The sequence below is a fragment of the Ranitomeya variabilis genome, chromosome 7, assembly GCF_051348905.1.
Source record: "Ranitomeya variabilis isolate aRanVar5 chromosome 7, aRanVar5.hap1, whole genome shotgun sequence".
NCBI lineage: Eukaryota > Metazoa > Chordata > Amphibia > Anura > Dendrobatidae > Ranitomeya > Ranitomeya variabilis.
The window spans coordinates 243,324,799-243,343,413 of NC_135238.1; the positions used below are offsets into that span (position 1 = coordinate 243,324,799).

At 50.4% G+C, this 18,615-nt stretch overlaps 1 protein-coding gene across 1 annotated transcript in view; it reads right to left on the reverse strand.

Annotated features, from left to right (window-relative positions):
- Positions 1–430: 430 nt before the first annotated feature.
- The window catches only part of CFAP221 (cilia and flagella associated protein 221), a 327,923-nt gene continuing 309,738 nt past the window's right edge, over positions 431–18,615 (reverse strand). The window contains exon 24 of the mRNA XM_077273404.1: positions 431–758. Within this exon, the coding sequence (XP_077129519.1) occupies positions 755–758 (4 nt within the window). The 3' untranslated portion in view covers positions 431–754. The remainder of the gene's footprint in view (positions 759–18,615) is intronic.

Below are 18,615 nucleotides of genomic sequence, written 5' to 3' on the forward strand. Positions count from 1 at the left end.
GCGAAAGCAGGTGAATAATTCAATATGTAAAGTGACAGTAGGTAGCCTGATAAAGTATTGTGAATATTCAATTATAAGCACAGGACACTATTGGCACATACTGTATGCACTTTATAGGTTTATATTGTATATTAATTGGCCACAATTAAGGGATGTTAAAATATATATATATATATATATATATATATATATATATATATATATATATATATATACTCTATGGAGATACACTCACTGCTTGAGAAAGGCTCATTTGGAGCCGAAACGTTGCCCAGACGTGTGGGTCTGAATAAATCCTGCAGATCACCTAAAAGAATATGGAGTGCTGCCTGCTTTTTTAATTGTATGGACTAACGACAACCGATGGACGGGCTGTTGGGGGGCTTTGCACCCGAAGATAAGGATTTGTGCTGTTCCTGTTTTTTACTCATATATATATATATATATGCACAGGAACATTATATTTCATCCAATTGTGGAAATTATGATTATTCCAAGGTCTGTTGATTAAAATTAACTTCTGTTCATGGCACAACCTCTTGAATTTGGCCTCAGTGTGAGTTGACTCCTTTTCCAGTTCCATTGTCCTCGCGTTCTCAGCACTGCGCTCCGGTATCTGCTCTCCACATGGATCAGTGACACATTGATTCCTTCGTGTGAATGTTACAGGGCAGCATACCACCTGTGATCTCACCGCTTACCCATGTCATGGCCTCCCTCTAGGTACAGCCTCTAGGTACAGCCTCGTGAGTCATCACCTGAAATAGAATATTTATAGTACAGATTACATTGTAGAGGCGGATGGGACGCTACACGTCTTCACCGGGCGATTTCCACTCCAGCACTTTATCTAATGTGTTCACCTTTGGATACACGGCTTTTTGTTCCTTATTCACAACTCTCTTGCTTGAGGTGTCACCCGTCCCCTGATATCTGTACATTTACCAATTATTCTGCAGGGCCTACATTTATGTTTCATTAGTAATCGTATTATTTTTAATATTGTGTGTGACTTGTCTCCCATTCAGCCACCACGTAGCCACGCGTGTATTTGTCATAGAAAATACTAAAAATCTCTGAGGTCCCTCACTTCCCCCTCCCTTCGTTTTTTACCTCTACCCTTTGCATAAGGAAACAGGAGCTAGCACTCAAAGCTGCTGTTATGTAAAATGGCAGTGTAGAGAGGTGTGCAGCAGCTTAATTAACATGCACGGATTCCTCTTTATGCCCAGGTAAATGACCGAGGATGTGAATTGTGCATAGACAGAGAGACAGGAAAAGGCTATCAGGTTTTCAGTGGATTTAAAGAAGATCTCACACTCTTTAGAAATAGCCATGGTCACTGCAATTACCATAGGCAGCTCAGACAGTATGTCTCCTAAAAAAACACAGATTATTGGAATTTCTATACATCCAATATTAATGAAACGCACATTGTCAGCACCATGGTTAAGAAGGAAACAGATATATATTTTCTCGTAATTATAACCCCCACCAAGAGGCCCCAAATCCATAGGGTCCAAATAACTAGGCCATGTTTGATCTCTAAGCGTAGATAAAATCCCAATACGAAAGATGACATCAGTCTCAAACTTCTGCAGTCGTCCTTTGAGGACTTATTGCATAAATTTGGATTTCCTAAAATCATGATGGGCTGAGACCATCCCACAACCAAGCCCTTGTGAGGTCACCGTAGAGGGGTGTGTGGGTGGGACTCAGGGTCCGGTAAAAGATCAATCCCAATTATCATCAGTGTTCGTGCAGCGAGCTACATGTCATGTATGCATGAATCCCGTTTATTGGCGGCCAAATGGATACGCTCTCTCTTCGGCTAAACTGAATCGTCTCTGCGATCGGTGTAGTAAGTTCTCCTGTTAATCCCTTATATTTTATGTACCTGTTTACTGTATTGTTTTCTCCCCCTTGTAAAATCTTTTGGATTAAATGTAAAATGTAATAGTTCTGTTCCTTCTGTTCTGTAAACTGCGCCTCGAAGCCAAGAGCTACCGTACAGTGTCTAATCGACCGAGACAGATTAGTGGTGGCAGCGAATAGTCTGGGATTGTCAGAATTATCCGTGATCGTACCGGGGTGTGTACACATATTCCATGTGTTGGAATCCGGAGGTGTATATGCCGTACACTCATGGGTAATTTTCTGACATCCGGCCTAGTGGTGCGAACAGGCTGCGGCCTTCTCCGTTGATCGTCGGCCAATCGTGTAATTGTCCGGATGATAGGGGGCAGCAGAGAGTGGTTTGCTCCAAAGATCGTGATCTTCTCGGCCTGTGATATCAGGGATTTGTGGGACTAAGAAAGTCCTGAACAACATTTGGATCCCTGACAAATTGGTGGCAGCAGTGGGATTTTACAGAACATCAGTGATCTGGTTTGAGAAATCATTCCTGTCACTGAAAACTTGTACAGTTCTTGCGAGAATCCTGTGTAAGGTTTTAAGGAACGAGACTCAGCGTATTAATATTTTCTTATCTGGGACATTACTGTACGTGTAGCAGTTACACCCTTCCCTTCTCTTGTTTTTCTGTCCTTTCTTTTATTTGGCAATTATGGCTACAATGGGAGAGTCCTGGTATAACCAGCAGACCAAGGATGCTCTTATTGCTTTCTGTGCGCTGAGACAGATTGACTCCACGGGCGGAACCAAGTGCCAAATGATTGCAGAACTGTTGCAAGGTGCCGCAGAGCCAGTCCATCACCACAGCCCTGAGGATGGAGAAGCCAGCCAAGCGCAGGTGGGGCTTCAACAGAGGTCCAACCAGTGAATGGCAGCCATACTCGCAACCAGAGTAGTGTGGACCAACCCCTGCAGATAGTCTTGGATCAACTCCACGCAGATGATCGTGAGGGACGTCTGAAACTGATTCTGCAATTCCAACAGGCCGAGTGGGAGCGGCAAGAGAGCTAGTACCAGCTGGAGTTAACCTGAATCCAGGGGCAGCAGCAGTGAGTCCAGCAATGCTAGTTGCTTCAAACCCCTTCTTGAGCATTTTCCTGTGATGGACAAGGACGCAGACTTGGACATATTTCTGCGGGGGTTTGAAAAAACCTGCAGACAGTACCAGCTGCCTGAGGACCAATGGGCCCAATATTTAACTCCAAGGCTCAGAGGGGAAGGTTTGGAGGTGTTTGCTTCTCTCCCTCGAGACCAAGATCGAGACTGAGTCCATCAAGCAGGCCCTGATAAAAACTTACCAGCCGACTCCTGAGGTCTACCGGAAACAGTTCTAGAACCTCCAATGTGAACCACATGACAGCTACAGTGATGTGGTGGATGGGCTCTGAACCACCTTTGAGCAGTGGGTCCAGGAACTGTCAATCACCACCTTTGAGGAACTGAAGGATCTGATGGTGAAAGAACAATTTCTTCATCTTTGCTCAGTGGAGGTGCAATGGTTTGTGCTGGACCGAGCCAAAGGAAGCCGCCAAGGCAGCACAGATTGCCGATGCGAATGAGTCCAATCAAACACCGGAGGTGCGGAAGTCAGCAGTCACCAGCTGAAAAGGGGGTAAGCCAACTATCACCCCCAGTGCCCCTGCCAGCCGGCCCTCAGGGGGTCTGGCCCCATCTTCCAGCACCCGGCCTGCATATGACTCCTGGCGCTTCTATACCTGTGACCGGATAGGACACATCAGCCTTGATTGCCCAGAGAGATAGAAGATGAACCCCACACCTGAGGCCCCAGGGCCTAGTGCAGCCATTCTTTTTGTGGGTGGGGTGGTTAGGAAAGCCTGTGAAAATTTCCAACCAGTTACTGTGGGCAACACCATTACTGTTGGGCTTAAGGACACTAATGCAGAACATACTCTCGTGCACCCTGAGTTTGTGTTACCGGAGGAACTCATTTCTGGGAAGACCCTGACTCACCGGTTTTGGGGGTGTTCAGTGTCTCTTACCGATGGCCCAGGTTTTTCTGGATTGGGCTGCGGAGAGGTGGATAAGGGAAGTGGGAGTGTCAGAGAATCTCCCCACAAATGTTTTATTGGGAACTGATCTGAGATGGTTGGTTGCTCGATACATCCCTGACAGCCCTACCAGAACTCATATGTCATGTGATACAAGTGTCCATAATGTCAATGTGATGCATAATAAAAATGTGTGTTGTGGTACAGGAGCTCTCAGACACACACGCTGTGAGGTGATGCTGCTGAGGGTCTCCTAAAAGGAGCCAGCATAAGTGTTAAGGGCAATGGGAGCAGGCATGGAGACCATGAAGCAGAAGGTCCCGTTCACCTGACCAGTGTCACGACAGACTGTGACATGGCCAGTGGTAGCTGCCCCATAAATGGCATAGCTCCTGAGGTAATGGGGAAGGATAAGGAGAAGCACGGGGATCATAAGGAAGGTGGTCCCATGCAGCTGATCAATGGCAGCATGGGCCATGACATGGCCAGTGGTAGTTGCCCCACAGTTAGCAAAGCCTCTAAGGTAAAAAGGAGGCCAGAGAAGGTGTTACCCCCAGCCCGTCTGGGGTGTGGGAACGTATGTCCTACAGCAGGGTGAGGGAAATGTGTATCTCACTGTCTGTCAGGAGGATGGGGAAAAGGCACCCCTAGCCTGTCAGAGGGGTGGGAAAATTGTATCCAGAGTCAGTCAAGGTGGTGGTCAGGTGTGTCCCACAGACTGTCGGAGAAATCGAAAACTGTTATCCCCCAGGGAGACAGCCTGTCCAGGCACTGTCACCCGTGTCCTGAGAGCCAAGAACGCAGGAAACGTCCTGTCTTCTGGACTCTCATCATGAAGTGGGATAACAGGACCAGTGATTGACCCAGAACAGGTCCCGGGGGGTTCCTGTAAGTTTGGGGCCTTAGCGTCACTTTTGGCTACCCCAGCCAGAAATCTCAGACCTGTCGTAAGGCGCTGAGTAACCCCCCGGAGAAACCTATCTCCGAATCCTCAACGGAGAGGGTATTATAAGATCCAGGAAGGGTGGGCCGTAAGGTAGGCTTAAGGGGAAATCTGTTAATCGGCCCTTACACCATCTAAAAAAGGGGGAGGTGCCATAGAAAATATTAAATATCCTTGAGGTCCCTCATATCCCCCCTTTTTTTTCATAGACCACGAGATAGGAAAAGTCTCAGCAGATTTTGAGTGGATCAAAGAAGATCTGACACATACTTTCCTCCATATTAATGTCTATGGATGTAGATGAGGACAGAGAAGCCCCCGGAGGTGGATGTGGGGGGCACATACTTTCCTCCATATTAATGTCTATGGATGTAGATGAGGACAGAGAAGCCCCCGGAGGAGGATGTGGGGGGCACATACTTTCTCCATATTAATGTCTATGGATGTAGATGAGGACAGAGAAGCCCCCGGAGGAGGATGTGGGGGGCACATACTTTCTCCATATTAATGTCTATGGATGTAGAGGACAGAGAAGCCCCCGGAGGAGGATGTGGGGGGCACATACTGTCTCCATATTAATGTCTATGGATGTAGATGAGGACAGAGAAGCCCCCGGAGGTGGATGTGGGGGGCACATACTTTCTCCATATTAATGTCTATGGATGTAGATGAGGACAGAGAAGCCCCCGGAGGAGGATGTGGGGGGCACATACTTTCTCCATATTAATGTCTATGGATGTAGATGAGAACAGAGAAGCCCCCGGAGGTGGATGTGGGGGGCACATACTTTCTCCATATTAATGTCTATGGATGTAGATGAGGACAGAGAAGCCCCCGGAGGTGGATGTGGGGGGCACATACTTTCCTCAATATTAATGTCTATGGATGTAGATGAGGACAGAGAAGCCCCCGGAGGAGGATGTGGGGGGCACATACTTTCCTCAATATTAATGTCTATGGATGTAGATGAGGACAGAGAAGCCCCCGGAGGAGGATGTGGGGGGCACATACTGTCTCCATATTAATGTCTATGGATGTAGATGAGGACAGAGAAGCCCCCGGAGGAGGATGTGGGGGGCACATACTTTCTCCATATTAATGTCTATGGATGTAGATGAGGACAGAGAAGCCCCCGGAGGTGGATGTGGGGGGCACATACTTTCTCCATATTAATGTCTATGGATGTAGATGAGGACAGAGAAGCCCCCGGAGGAGGATGTGGGGGGCACATACTTTCTCCATATTAATGTCTATGGATGTAGGTGAGGACAGAGAAGCCCCCGGAGGAGGATGTGGGGGGCACATACTTTCTCCATATTAATGTCTATGGATGTAGATGAGGACAGAGAAGCCCCCGGAGGTGGATGTGGGGGGCACATACTTTCTCCATATTAATGTCTATGGATGTAGATGAGGACAGAGAAGCCCCCGGAGGTGGATGTGGGGGGCACATACTGTCTCCATATTAATGTCTATGGATGTAGATGAGGACAGAGAAGCCCCCGGAGGAGGATGTGGGGGGCACATACTTTCTCCATATTAATGTCTATGGATGTAGATGAGGACAGAGAAGCCCCCGGAGGTGGATGTGGGGGCACATACTTTCTCCATATTAATGTCTATGGATGTAGGTGAGGACAGAGAAGCCCCCGGAGGTGGATGTGGGGGGCACATACTTTCTCCATATTAATGTCTATAGATGTAGATGAGGACAGAGAAGCCCCCGGAGGAGGATGTGGGGGGCACATACTTTCTCCATATTAATGTCTATGGATGTAGATGAGGACAGAGAAGCCCCCGGAGGTGGATGTGGGGGGCACATACTTTCTCCATATTAATGTCTATGGATGTAGATGAGGACAGAGAAGCCCCCGGAGGAGGATGTGGGGGGCACATACTTTCTCCATATTAATGTCTATGGATGTAGATGAGGACAGAGAAGCCCCCGGAGGAGGATGTGGGGGGCACATACTTTCTCCATATTAATGTCTATGGATGTAGATGAGGACAGAGAAGCCCCCGGAGGAGGATATGGGGGGCACATACTTTCTCCATATTAATGTCTATGGATGTAGAGGAGGACAGAGAAGCCCCCGGAGGAGGATGTGGGGGGCACATACTTTCTCCATATTAATGTCTATGGATGTAGATGAGGACAGAGAAGCCCCCGGAGGAGGATGTGGGGGGCACATACTGTCTCCATATTAATGTCTATGGATGTAGATGAGGACAGAGAAGCCCCCGGAGGAGGATGTGGGGGGCACATACTTTCTCCATATTAATGTCTATGGATGTAGATGAGGACAGAGAAGCCCCCGGAGGAGGATGTGGGGGGCACATACTTTCTCCATATTAATGTCTATGGATGTAGATGAGGACAGAGAAGCCCCCGGAGGAGGATGTGGGGGGCACATACTTTCTCCATATTAATGTCTATGGATGTAGATGAGGACAGAGAAGCCCCCGGAGGAGGATGTGGGGGGCACATACTTTCTCCATATTAATGTCTATGGATGTAGATGAGGACACAGAAGCCCCCGGAGGAGGATGTGGGGGGCACATACCTTCTCCATATTAATGTCTATGGATGTAGATGAGGACAGAGAAGCCCCCGGAGGTGGATGTGGGGGGCACATACTTTCTCCATATTAATGTCTATGGATGTAGATGAGGACAGAGAAGCCCCCGGAGGAGGATGTGGGGGGCACATACTTTCTCCATATTAATGTCTATGGATGTAGAGGACAGAGAAGCCCCCGGAGGAGGATGTGGGGGGCACATACTTTCTCCATATTAATGTCTATGGATGTAGATGAGGACAGAGAAGCCCCCGGAGGTGGATGTGGGGGGCACATACTTTCTCCATATTAATGTCTATGGATGTAGATGAGGACAGAGAAGCCCCCGGAGGAGGATGTGGGGGGCACATACTTTCTCCATATTAATGTCTATGGATGTAGGTGAGGACAGAGAAGCCCCCGGAGGTGGATGTGGGGGGCACATACTTTCTCCATATTAATGGCTATGGATGTAGGTGAGGACAGAGAAGCCCCCGGAGGTGGATGTGGGGGGCACATACTTTCTCCATATTAATGTCTATGGATGTAGATGAGGACAGAGAAGCCCCCGGAGGAGGATGTGGGGGGCACATACTGTCTCCATATTAATGTCTATGGATGTAGGTGAGGACAGAGAAGCCCCCGGAGGTGGATGTGGGGGGCACATACTTTCTCCATATTAATGTCTATGGATGTAGATGAGGACAGAGAAGCCCCCGGAGGAGGATGTGGGGGGCACATACTTTCTCCATATTAATGTCTATGGATGTAGATGAGGACAGAGAAGCCCCCGGAGGAGGATGTGGGGGGCACATACTTTCTCCATATTACTGTCTATGGATGTAGATGAGGACACAGAAGCCCCCGGAGGTGGATGTGGGGGGCACATACTTTCTCCATATTAATGTCTATGGATGTAGATGAGGACAGAGAAGCCCCCGGAGGAGGATATGGGGGGCACATACTTTCTCCATATTAATGTCTATCGATGTAGATGAGGACAGAGAAGCCCCCGGAGGAGGATGTGGGGGGCACATACCTTCTCCATATTAATGTCTATGGATGTAGATGAGGACAGAGAAGCCCCCGGAGGAGGATGTGGGGGGCACATACTTTCTCCATATTAATGTCTATGGATGTAGATGAGGACAGAGAAGCCCCCGGAGGTGGATATGGGGGGCACATACTTTCTCCATATTAATGTCTATGGATGTAGATGAGGACAGAGAAGCCCCCGGAGGAGGATGTGGGGGGCACATACTTTCTCCATATTAATGTCTATGGATGTAGATGAGGACAGAGAAGCCCCCGGAGGAGGATGTGGGGGGCACATACTTTCCTCCATATTAATGTCTATAGATGTAGATGAGGACAGTGAAGCCCCCGGAGGAGGATGTGGGGGGCACATACTTTCCTCCATATTAATGTCTATAGATGTAGATGAGGACAGTGAAGCCCCCGGAGGTGGATGTGGGGGGCACATACTTTCTCCATATTAATGTCTATGGATGTAGATGAGGACAGAGAAGCCCCCGGAGGAGGATGTGGGGGGCACATACTTTCTCCATATTAATGTCTATGGATGTAGATGAGGACACAGAAGCCCCCGGAGGTGGATGTGGGGGGCACATACTGTCTCCATATTAATGTCTATCGATGTAGATGAGGACAGAGAAGCCCCCGGAGGTGGATGTGGGGGGCACATACTTTCTCCATATTAATGTCTATGGATGTAGATGAGGACAGAGAAGCCCCCGGAGGAGGATATGGGGGGCACATACTTTCTCCATATTAATGTCTATGGATGTAGATGAGGACAGAGAAGCCCCCGGAGGTGGATGTGGGGGGCACATACTTTCTCCATATTAATGTCTATGGATGTAGATGAGGACAGAGAAGCCCCCGGAGGAGGATGTGGGGGGCACATACTTTCTCCATATTAATGTCTATGGATGTAGATGAGGACAGAGAAGCCCCCGGAGGTGGATGTGGGGGGCACATACTTTCTCCATATTAATGTCTATGGATGTAGATGAGGACAGAGAAGCCCCCGGAGGAGGATGTGGGGGGCACATACTTTCTCCATATTAATGTCTATGGATGTAGATGAGAACAGAGAAGCCCCCGGAGGAGGATGTGGGGGGCACATACTTTCTCCATATTAATGTCTATGGATGTAGATGAGGACAGAGAAGCCCCCGGAGGTGGATGTGGGGGGCACATACTTTCTCCATATTAATGTCTATGGATGTAGATGAGGACACAGAAGCCCCCGGAGGAGGATGTGGGGGGCACATACTTTCTCCATATTAATGTCTATGGATGTAGATGAGGACACAGAAGCCCCCGGAGGAGGATGTGGGGGGCACATACTTTCTCCATATTAATGTCTATGGATGTAGATGAGGACAGAGAAGCCCCCGGAGGAGGATGTGGGGGGCACATACTTTCTCCATATTAATGTCTATGGATGTAGTGAGGACAGAGAAGCCCCCGGAGGAGGATGTGGGGGGCACATACTTTCTCCATATTAATGTCTATGGATGTAGATGAGGACAGTGAAGCCCCCGGAGGTGGATGTGGGGGGCACATACTTTCTCCATATTAATGTCTATGGCTGTAGATGAGGACACAGAAGCCCCCGGAGGTGCATGTGGGGGGCACATACTTTCTCCATATTAATGTCTATGGATGTAGATGAGGACAGAGAAGCCCCCGGAGGAGGATGTGGGGGGCACATACTTTCTCCATATTAATGTCTATGGATGTAGATGAGGACAGAGAAGCCCCCGGAGGAGGATGTGGGGGGCACATACTTTCTCCATATTAATGTCTATGGATGTAGATGAGGACAGAGAAGCCCCCGGAGGTGGATGTGGGGGGCACATACTTTCTCCATATTAATGTCTATGGATGTAGATGAGGACAGAGAAGCCCCCGGAGGAGGATGTGGGGGGCACATACTTTCTCCATATTAATGTCTATGGATGTAGATGAGGACAGAGAAGCCCCCGGAGGTGGATGTGGGGGGCACATACTTTCTCCATATTAATGTCTATGGCTGTAGATGAGGACACAGAAGCCCCCGGAGGAGGATGTGGGGGGCACATACTTTCTCCATATTAATGTCTATGGATGTAGATGAGGACAGAGAAGCCCCCGGAGGAGGATGTGGGGGGCACATACTTTCTCCATATTAATGTCTATGGATGTAGAGGAGGACAGAGAAGCCCCCGGAGGTGGATGTGGGGGGCACATACTTTCTCCATATTAATGTCTATGGATGTAGATGAGGACAGAGAAGCCCCCGGAGGTGGATGTGGGGGGCACATACTTTCTCCATATTAATGTCTATGGCTGTAGATGAGGACACAGAAGCCCCCGGAGGAGGATGTGGGGGGCACATACTTTCTCCATATTAATGTCTATGGCTGTAGATGAGGACACAGAAGCCCCCGGAGGAGGATGTGGGGGGCACATACTTTCTCCATATTAATGTCTATGGCTGTAGATGAGGACACAGAAGCCCCCGGAGGTGCATGTGGGGGGCACATACTTTCTCCATATTAATGTCTATGGATGTAGATGAGGACAGAGAAGCCCCCGGAGGAGGATGTGGGGGGCACATACTTTCTCCATATTAATGTCTATGGATGTAGAGGAGGACAGAGAAGCCCCCGGAGGAGGATGTGGGGGGCACATACTTTCTCCATATTAATGTCTATGGCTGTAGATGAGGACACAGAAGCCCCCGGAGGAGGATGTGGGGGGCACATACTTTCTCCATATTAATGTCTATGGATGTAGATGAGGACAGAGAAGCCCCCGGAGGAGGATGTGGGGGGCACATACTTTCTCCATATTAATGTCTATGGATGTAGATGAGGACAGAGAAGCCCCCGGAGGAGGATGTGGGGGGCACATACTTTCTCCATATTAATGTCTATGGATGTAGAGGAGGACAGAGAAGCCCCCGGAGGAGGATGTGGGGGGCACATACTTTCTCCATATTAATGTCTATGGATGTAGAGGAGGACAGAGAAGCCCCCGGAGGAGGATGTGGGGGGCACATACTTTCTCCATATTAATGTCTATGGATGTAGATGAGGACAGAGAAGCCCCCGGAGGAGGATGTGGGGGGCACATACTTTCTCCATATTAATGTCTATGGATGTAGATGAGGACAGAGAAGCCCCCGGAGGTGGATGTGGGGGGCACATACTTTCTCCTTGCAGTGTGTATAATACACAGCCACCACTAGGGGGCACCACCAATATATGAATGTTCTGGGGGGGGCTCTGCCCTGCCCCTGGTGGTGACTGCAGGTATCACATGACTTTTCTGCACATTTGCTTTGTCTCCCCCCTCCATTAACACTTCATATCCTGGCACCGTTGGTGGCTGCTGGATCCCCACGTACTGTGGCCCCAGCTGTCAGTTGGTCACGTGACGCTGGCTGCTGCACGTGTGCGGTGACGCCGGCCTCAGGGGAGCGGTGCGTCACTGCTCTGCACTGCAGACTATGCGGTGTTGTCCTGGAATGTGGAGCATTTCTTGCCATCGTCACCTGATGAGAGTCCAGAACAGAAAGTGACAGGACACGACACGTGGGGACAGGATGGGGTTAATGAGATCATCGCTCTCATGAGGCGCCTTCATCGTATTAACCCTGTACACCCCTGATCTGTAAACTGCACCTCCGCAGCCAGATGTGCGACTAGTGGGGGCGACAGTCCAGCAGCTTCCAGTTACTCCACTGTCTCCAGCTGCTCTAAAGCTACAACTGCCATCATGCTGCACACAGTGAGAGTCATCCTGAGGTTTTCCGCTGTCAGGGACGTGACTGATTGCTGGCAGCGCTCCAGATCTGAGCATGAGAGTGGCGGATTCCAGACTGCAGATCCGCCAGGAATCCGGGCACGTGAGGCCATGCGTGATGAGCTCAGCCAGAGCTACCTGATTCATGGATCCACTAATAACGTGAGGGGCAGGAGCCTCGTAAAAAGACTATAATAGACACGTGCTCATAATAAGCGACAGCGAAGCAAAGGATCCATAGAAAAGATGAAAGTCTGCAGAGACCACAACATGGCTCCCCGAATCCCCCCCATGTTTCTCCTTTGGTCACTGCCCCTGTACAGGGTGTCAGTGTGTACAGTATATACTGATGGAAATCCCCCCAACTATTGACTACGAGAATATGAGGCTCCACTAGCACCACACCCATATCCATTTCATTCTTACCTGGCCACAAGTCCTTGTTGGTGATTAGCGAATATACTCATTACTCGAGATTTCCCCAGCACGCTCGGGGGTCCTCCGAGTATTTTTTAGTGCTCGGAGATTTAGTTTTTCTTCCTGCAGCTGAATGACTTACATCTGTTAGCCAGCCTGAGTACATGTGGGGGTTGCCTGGTTGCTAGGGAATCTCCACATGTACTCAGGCTGGCTAACAGATGTAAATCATTCAGCTGAGGTGAGGAAAACTAAATCACCGAGCACTAACAAATACTCGGAGGTCACCCAAGCATGCTCTGGAAATCTCGAGTAACGAGTATATTCGCTCATCACTAGTCCTTGTTCCTATCAGTTTACACTTAGGCCGTCTGCTCGATGCTGCTCTTTGTCTTCTAGACGTTTGCTTGATGCTGCTTTTTATCCTCTGGCCGTCTGCTCGATGCTGCTCTTTGTCTTCAGGCCGTCTGCTCGATGCTGCTTTTTATCCTCAGGCTGTCTGCTCGATGCTGCCCTTAGTCCTCAGGATGTCTGCTCGATGCTGCTCTTTGTCTTCTAGATGTTTGCTTGATGCTGCCTTTTATCCTCAGGCCGTCTGCTCGATGCTGCGCTTTATTCTCAGGCCGTCTGCTCGATGCTGCCCTTTATCCTCAGGCCGTCTGCTCGATGCTGCTCTTTATCCTCAGGCCGTCTGCTCGATGCTGCCCTTTGTCCTCAGGATGTCTGCTCGATCATGTTCTTTGTCTTCTAGCCGTTTGCTTGATGCTGCTTTTTATCCTCAGGCCATTTGCTTGATGCTGCTCTTTGTCTTCAGGCTGTCTGCTCGATGCTGCTCTTTATTCTCAGGCTGTCTGCTCCATGCTGCTCTTTGTCCTCAGGCCGTCTCCTCTATGCTGCTGTTTGCAGGCCATCTCCTCAATGCAGCTCTTTGTCTTCAGGCCATCTCCTCTATGAAGCTCTTTGTTTTCAGGCTGTCTACTCGATGCAGCTCTTTGTTTTCAGGCTGTCTCCTCTATGAAGCTCTTTGTTTTCAGGCTGTCTGCTCGATGCTGCTCTTTGTCCTCAGGCCATCTCCTTGATGCTTCTCTCCACCCTCAGGCCATCTCCTCGATGCAACACTTTATCCTCAGGCCATCTCCTTGACACCTTTTTTTTTGTCCTGAGACCCTCTACTTGTCACTCCTCTCAGCCCTCAGGCAGTCTCCTTGATTCTGCTTTGTATTTATGCCATCTCCACAGTGCTGCTCTCTGCCCTTACGATGTGTCCTCTGTACTCCTCTGTGCCCTCAGACTGACTCCTAGGAGCTTTTGTTTTCCCTCAGTTTGTATCATCATTGCTGGTCTCTGCTCTCTGGCATTCTTCTGGGTGCTGCTCTCTGCCCTCAGGCAATCTCCTCGGCTCTGCTCTCTGCCCTCAGGTCATCTCCTAGGTACTGCTCTCTGTTCTCAGGCCATCTCCTGGGTGCTGCTCTCTGCCCTCAGGGCATCTCCTCGGTGCTGCTCTCTGCCCTCAGGTCATCTCCTAGGTACTGCTCTGTCTTCAGGCCATCTCCAAGGCACTGCTCCCTGTCCTCAGGCCATCTAGGTTCTGCTCTCTGTCCTCAGGCCATCTAGGTACTGCTCTCTGTCCTCAGGCCATCTAGGTACTGCTCTCTGTCCTCAGGCCATCTAGGTACTGCTCTCTGTCCTCAGGCCATCTCCTCAGTGCTGCTCTCCATCCTCAGGCCATATCTTTGGAACTGCTCTTTGTGCTCAGGCCATCTCCTGGGTGCTGCTCTCTGCCCTCAGGCCATCTCCTCGGTGCTGCTCTCTGCCCTCAGGCCATCTCCTAGGTACTGCTCTCTGTCCTCAGGCCATCTCCTAGGCACTGCTCTCTGTCCTCAGGCCATCTAGGTACTGCTCTCTGTCCTCAGGCCATCTAGGTACTTCTCTCTGTCCTCAGGCCATCTAGGTACTGCTCTCTGTCCTCAAGCTATCTAGGTACTGCTCTCTGTCCTCAGGCCATCTCCTCGGTGCTGCTCTCTGCCCCCTGGTATTCTCCTGGGTGCTGCTCTCTGTCCTCAGGTCATCTCCTCAGTGCTGCTCTCTGTCCTCAGGCCATATCCTAGGAACTGCTCTCTGTCCTCAGGGCATCTAGGTACTGCTCTCTGCCCTCAGGCCATCTCCTCAGTGCTGCTCTCTGCCCTCTGGCATTCTCCTGGGTGCTGCTCTCTGCCCTCAGGCCATCTCCTCGGTGCTGCTCTCTGCCCTCAGGCCATCTCCTCGGTGCTGCTCTCTGCCCTCAGGCCATATCCTAGGAACTGCTCTCTGTCCTCAGGCCATCTAGGTACTTCACCACCCTCATCAGCTCACTATCCAACAACCCAAAATGACTTTTTGAAACCTTAAACTCCCTCCTGAAACCTAAAGTACAGGCCCCCATCACCAACCTCAGCGGTGAGGATCTGGCCACTTATTTCCTAGAAAAAATCAACCACATCCATCAGGATATCTCAGCCCAATCTCCTCAGTGCCTGGATCCCCTTCCCTGCCGCACCTCAAGCTCACTAGACATCTTTGAGCCTGTTACAGAAGAAGAAGTTTCCAAGCTCCTCGCTTCTGCTCGGCCTACAACCTGCAACAGTGACCCCATTCCTTCACATATCCTGCAGTCTCTCTCACCAGTGGTCACCACACACCTGACTAAAATATTTAACCTCTCTCTTTCTTCAGGTATCTTTCTCTCCTCATTTAAACATGCCATCATAACCCCTTTACTTAAAAAGCCATCCCTGGACCAGAACTGCACGGCTAACTACAGACCTGTCTCTAACCTTTCCTTCATCTCTAAACTCCTGGAACGCTTGGTCCACTCTCGTCTAATCCGCTATCTCTCGGATAACTCTCTTCTCGACCCCTTACAATCTTGTTTCCGCTCTTTACACTCCACTGAAACTGTCCTCACTAAAGTCTCTAATGATCTAATAACAGCTAAATCCAAAGGTCATTGCTCTCTGCTGATTCTCCTGGATCTATCTGCCGCATTTGACACTGTGGATCATCAGCTCCTCCTCACTATGCTCCGCTCTATAGGCCTCAAGGACACAGCCCTCTCCTGGTTCTCCTCCGACCTCTCTGACCGCTCCTTCACTGTATCCTTTTCCGGCTCCTCTTCCTCTCCTCGTCCCCTTACTATCGGAGTTCCGCAGGGCTCAGTCCTAGGCCCCCTCCTCTTCTCTCTATACACGGCCCCTATTGGACAAACAATCAGCAGATTTGGGTTCCAGTATCATCTCTATGCTGACGACACCCAATTATACACTTCTTCCCCTGTCATCACCCCTACCCTAATTGAAAATACCAAGGATTGTCTGCTGTCTCTAACATCATGTCCTCCCTCTATCTGAAACTAAATCTTTCCAAAACGGAACTTCTTGTGTTTCTCCCTTCTACTAACCTCACTCTACCCAACATCGAAATTACCCTGGAGGGTTCAACCATAACTCCCAAGCAGCATGCCCGCTGTCTTGGGGTCATATTCGACACCAAACTTTCCTTTACTCCCTATATCCGATCACTCGCTCTTGTCACCTGCATCTTAAAAACATCTCCAGAATCCGACCTTTTCTCCCCTTTGAAGCTGCTAACACTCTTACTGTCACTCTTATTCATTCCCGTCTGGACTACTGCAACTCTCTTCTGATCGGTCTCCCTCTTACCAAACTTTCTCCTCTCCAATCCATCTTAAATGCTGCAGCCAGAGTCATATTTCTGTCCAGCCGCTTCACCGATGCCTCCATCTTGTGCCAGTCATTACACTGGCTACCCATTCGCTACAGGGTCCAGTATAAACTCATCTCTCTCACCCACAAAGCTCTCCACAGTTCTGCACCGCCTTATATCTCCTCTCTCATCTCTGTATATCGCCCTACATGTGCCCTCCATTCTACAAATGACCTAAAGGTACCTTCACACTAAACAACTTTACAACGAGAACGAGAACGATCCGTGACGTTGCAGCGTCCTGGATAGCGATCTCGTTGTGTTTGACACGCAGCAGCGATCTGGATCCTGCTGTGATATCGCTGGTCGGAGCTAGAAGTCCAGAACTTTATTTGGTCGTCAGATCGGCGTGTATCGTCGTGTTTGACAGCAAAAGCAACGATGCCTGCAATGTTTCTTCATGGAGCGAGAACGATAAGTACGTCACTGGATCGCTCTTGCATCGTTCTGCTGTTGCCGGTGTCTGACGTCTCCTAGCGACCTAAACAGCGACGCTGCAGCGATCGTCTCGCTGTCTATATCGCTGCAGCGTCGCTTAGACTTCTCCAAGACTTCTCTCGTGCTGCGCCAGCTCTCTGGAATGCACTTCCCCAGACGATCAGACTGATACCTAGCCCCGACCTATTCAAGCACGCTCTAAAAACCCATCTCTTCAAACAAGCCTACCACATCAACTACTCAGTAAACTAACTTTGCCCTGTTCCCTCCTTCCAAATATTATTCTGAATCTGCACCCTACTTTTCATCTGACTCCACACCCTCCATGCTCATGATAACTGCACTTGATACTTGACTATTGCACTTAAACACACGGGCTGATGACCGGATCATGCAGCTTTATATGGAAATCCCTATGTATTATAATTGCCAGACCTGAAATAACGAGCACTTTTCACCTATTGTGTCCCCCCCATTTCCTTGTAGATTGTAAGCTCGCGAGCAGGGACCTCACCCCTAATGTCACTGTTTAAATTGTCTTCACTTGTATTGAATTTATTGTTTGTACATGTCCCCGCTTAATTGTAAAGTGCTGCGGAATATGTTGGCGCTATATAAATAAAAATTATTATTATTATTATTATATTAGACAAGATGGCAGCCCGATTCTAAAGAATCGGGAGTCTAGAATCCATATATACTTTATTTATTCAAATGTAAGAATAATACAATTAATAAATAATAGTAGGAAAGAACAAAAAATGGCTGCACTCGGCCTCCGATTTGGTGGGCAGGGACCCTCGGCCTCCGATTTGGTGGGCGGGGACCCTCGGCCTCCAATTTGGTGGGCGGGGACCCTCGGCCTCCGATTTGGTGGGCGGGGTCCCTCTGCCTCCGATTTGGTGGGCGGGGACCCTCGGCCTCCGCTTTGGTTGGCGGGGCCCCACAGCCTCCGATTTGGTGGGCGGGGTCCCTCTGCCTCCGCTTTGGTGGGCGGGGCCGCTCGGCCTTCAATTTGGTGGGCGGGGCTCCTCGGCCTCCGATTTGGTTGGTGGGGCCCCTCGGCCTCCGATTTGGTGGGCGGGGCCCCTTATCCTCCGATTTGGTGGGCAGGGACCCTCGGCCCCTCGGCCTCCGATTTGGTGGGCGGGGCCCCTCGGCCTCCGATTTGGTTGGCGGGGCCCCTCGGCCTCCGATTTGGTGGGCAGGGACCCTCGGCCTCCGATTTGGTGGGCGGGGACCCTCGGCCTCCAATTTGGTGGGCGGGGACCCTTGGCCTCCGATTTGGTGGGCGGGGACCCTCGGCCTCCGATTTGGTGGGCGGGGACCCTCGGCCTCTGATTTGGTGGGCGGGGCCCCTCGGCCTCCGATTTGGTTGGTGGGGCCCCTCGGCCTCCGATTTGGTGGGCGGGGACCCTCGGCCTCCGATTTGGTGGGCGGGAACCCTCGGCCTCCGATTTGGTGGGCGGGGACCCTCGGCCTCCGATTTGGTGGGCGGGGACCCTCGGCCTCCGATTTGGTGGGTGGGGACCCTCGGCCTCCGATTTGGTGGGCGGGGCCCCTCGGCCTCCGATGTGGTGGGCGGGGCCCCTCGGCCTCCGATTTGGTGGGCGGGGCCCCTCGGCCTCTGATTTGGTTGGCGAGGCCCCTCGGCCTCCGATTTGGTTGGCGGGGCCCCTCGGCCTCCGATTTGGTTGGCGGGGCCCCTCGGCCTCCGATGTGGTGGTCGGGGCCCCTCGGCCTCCGCTTTGGTGGG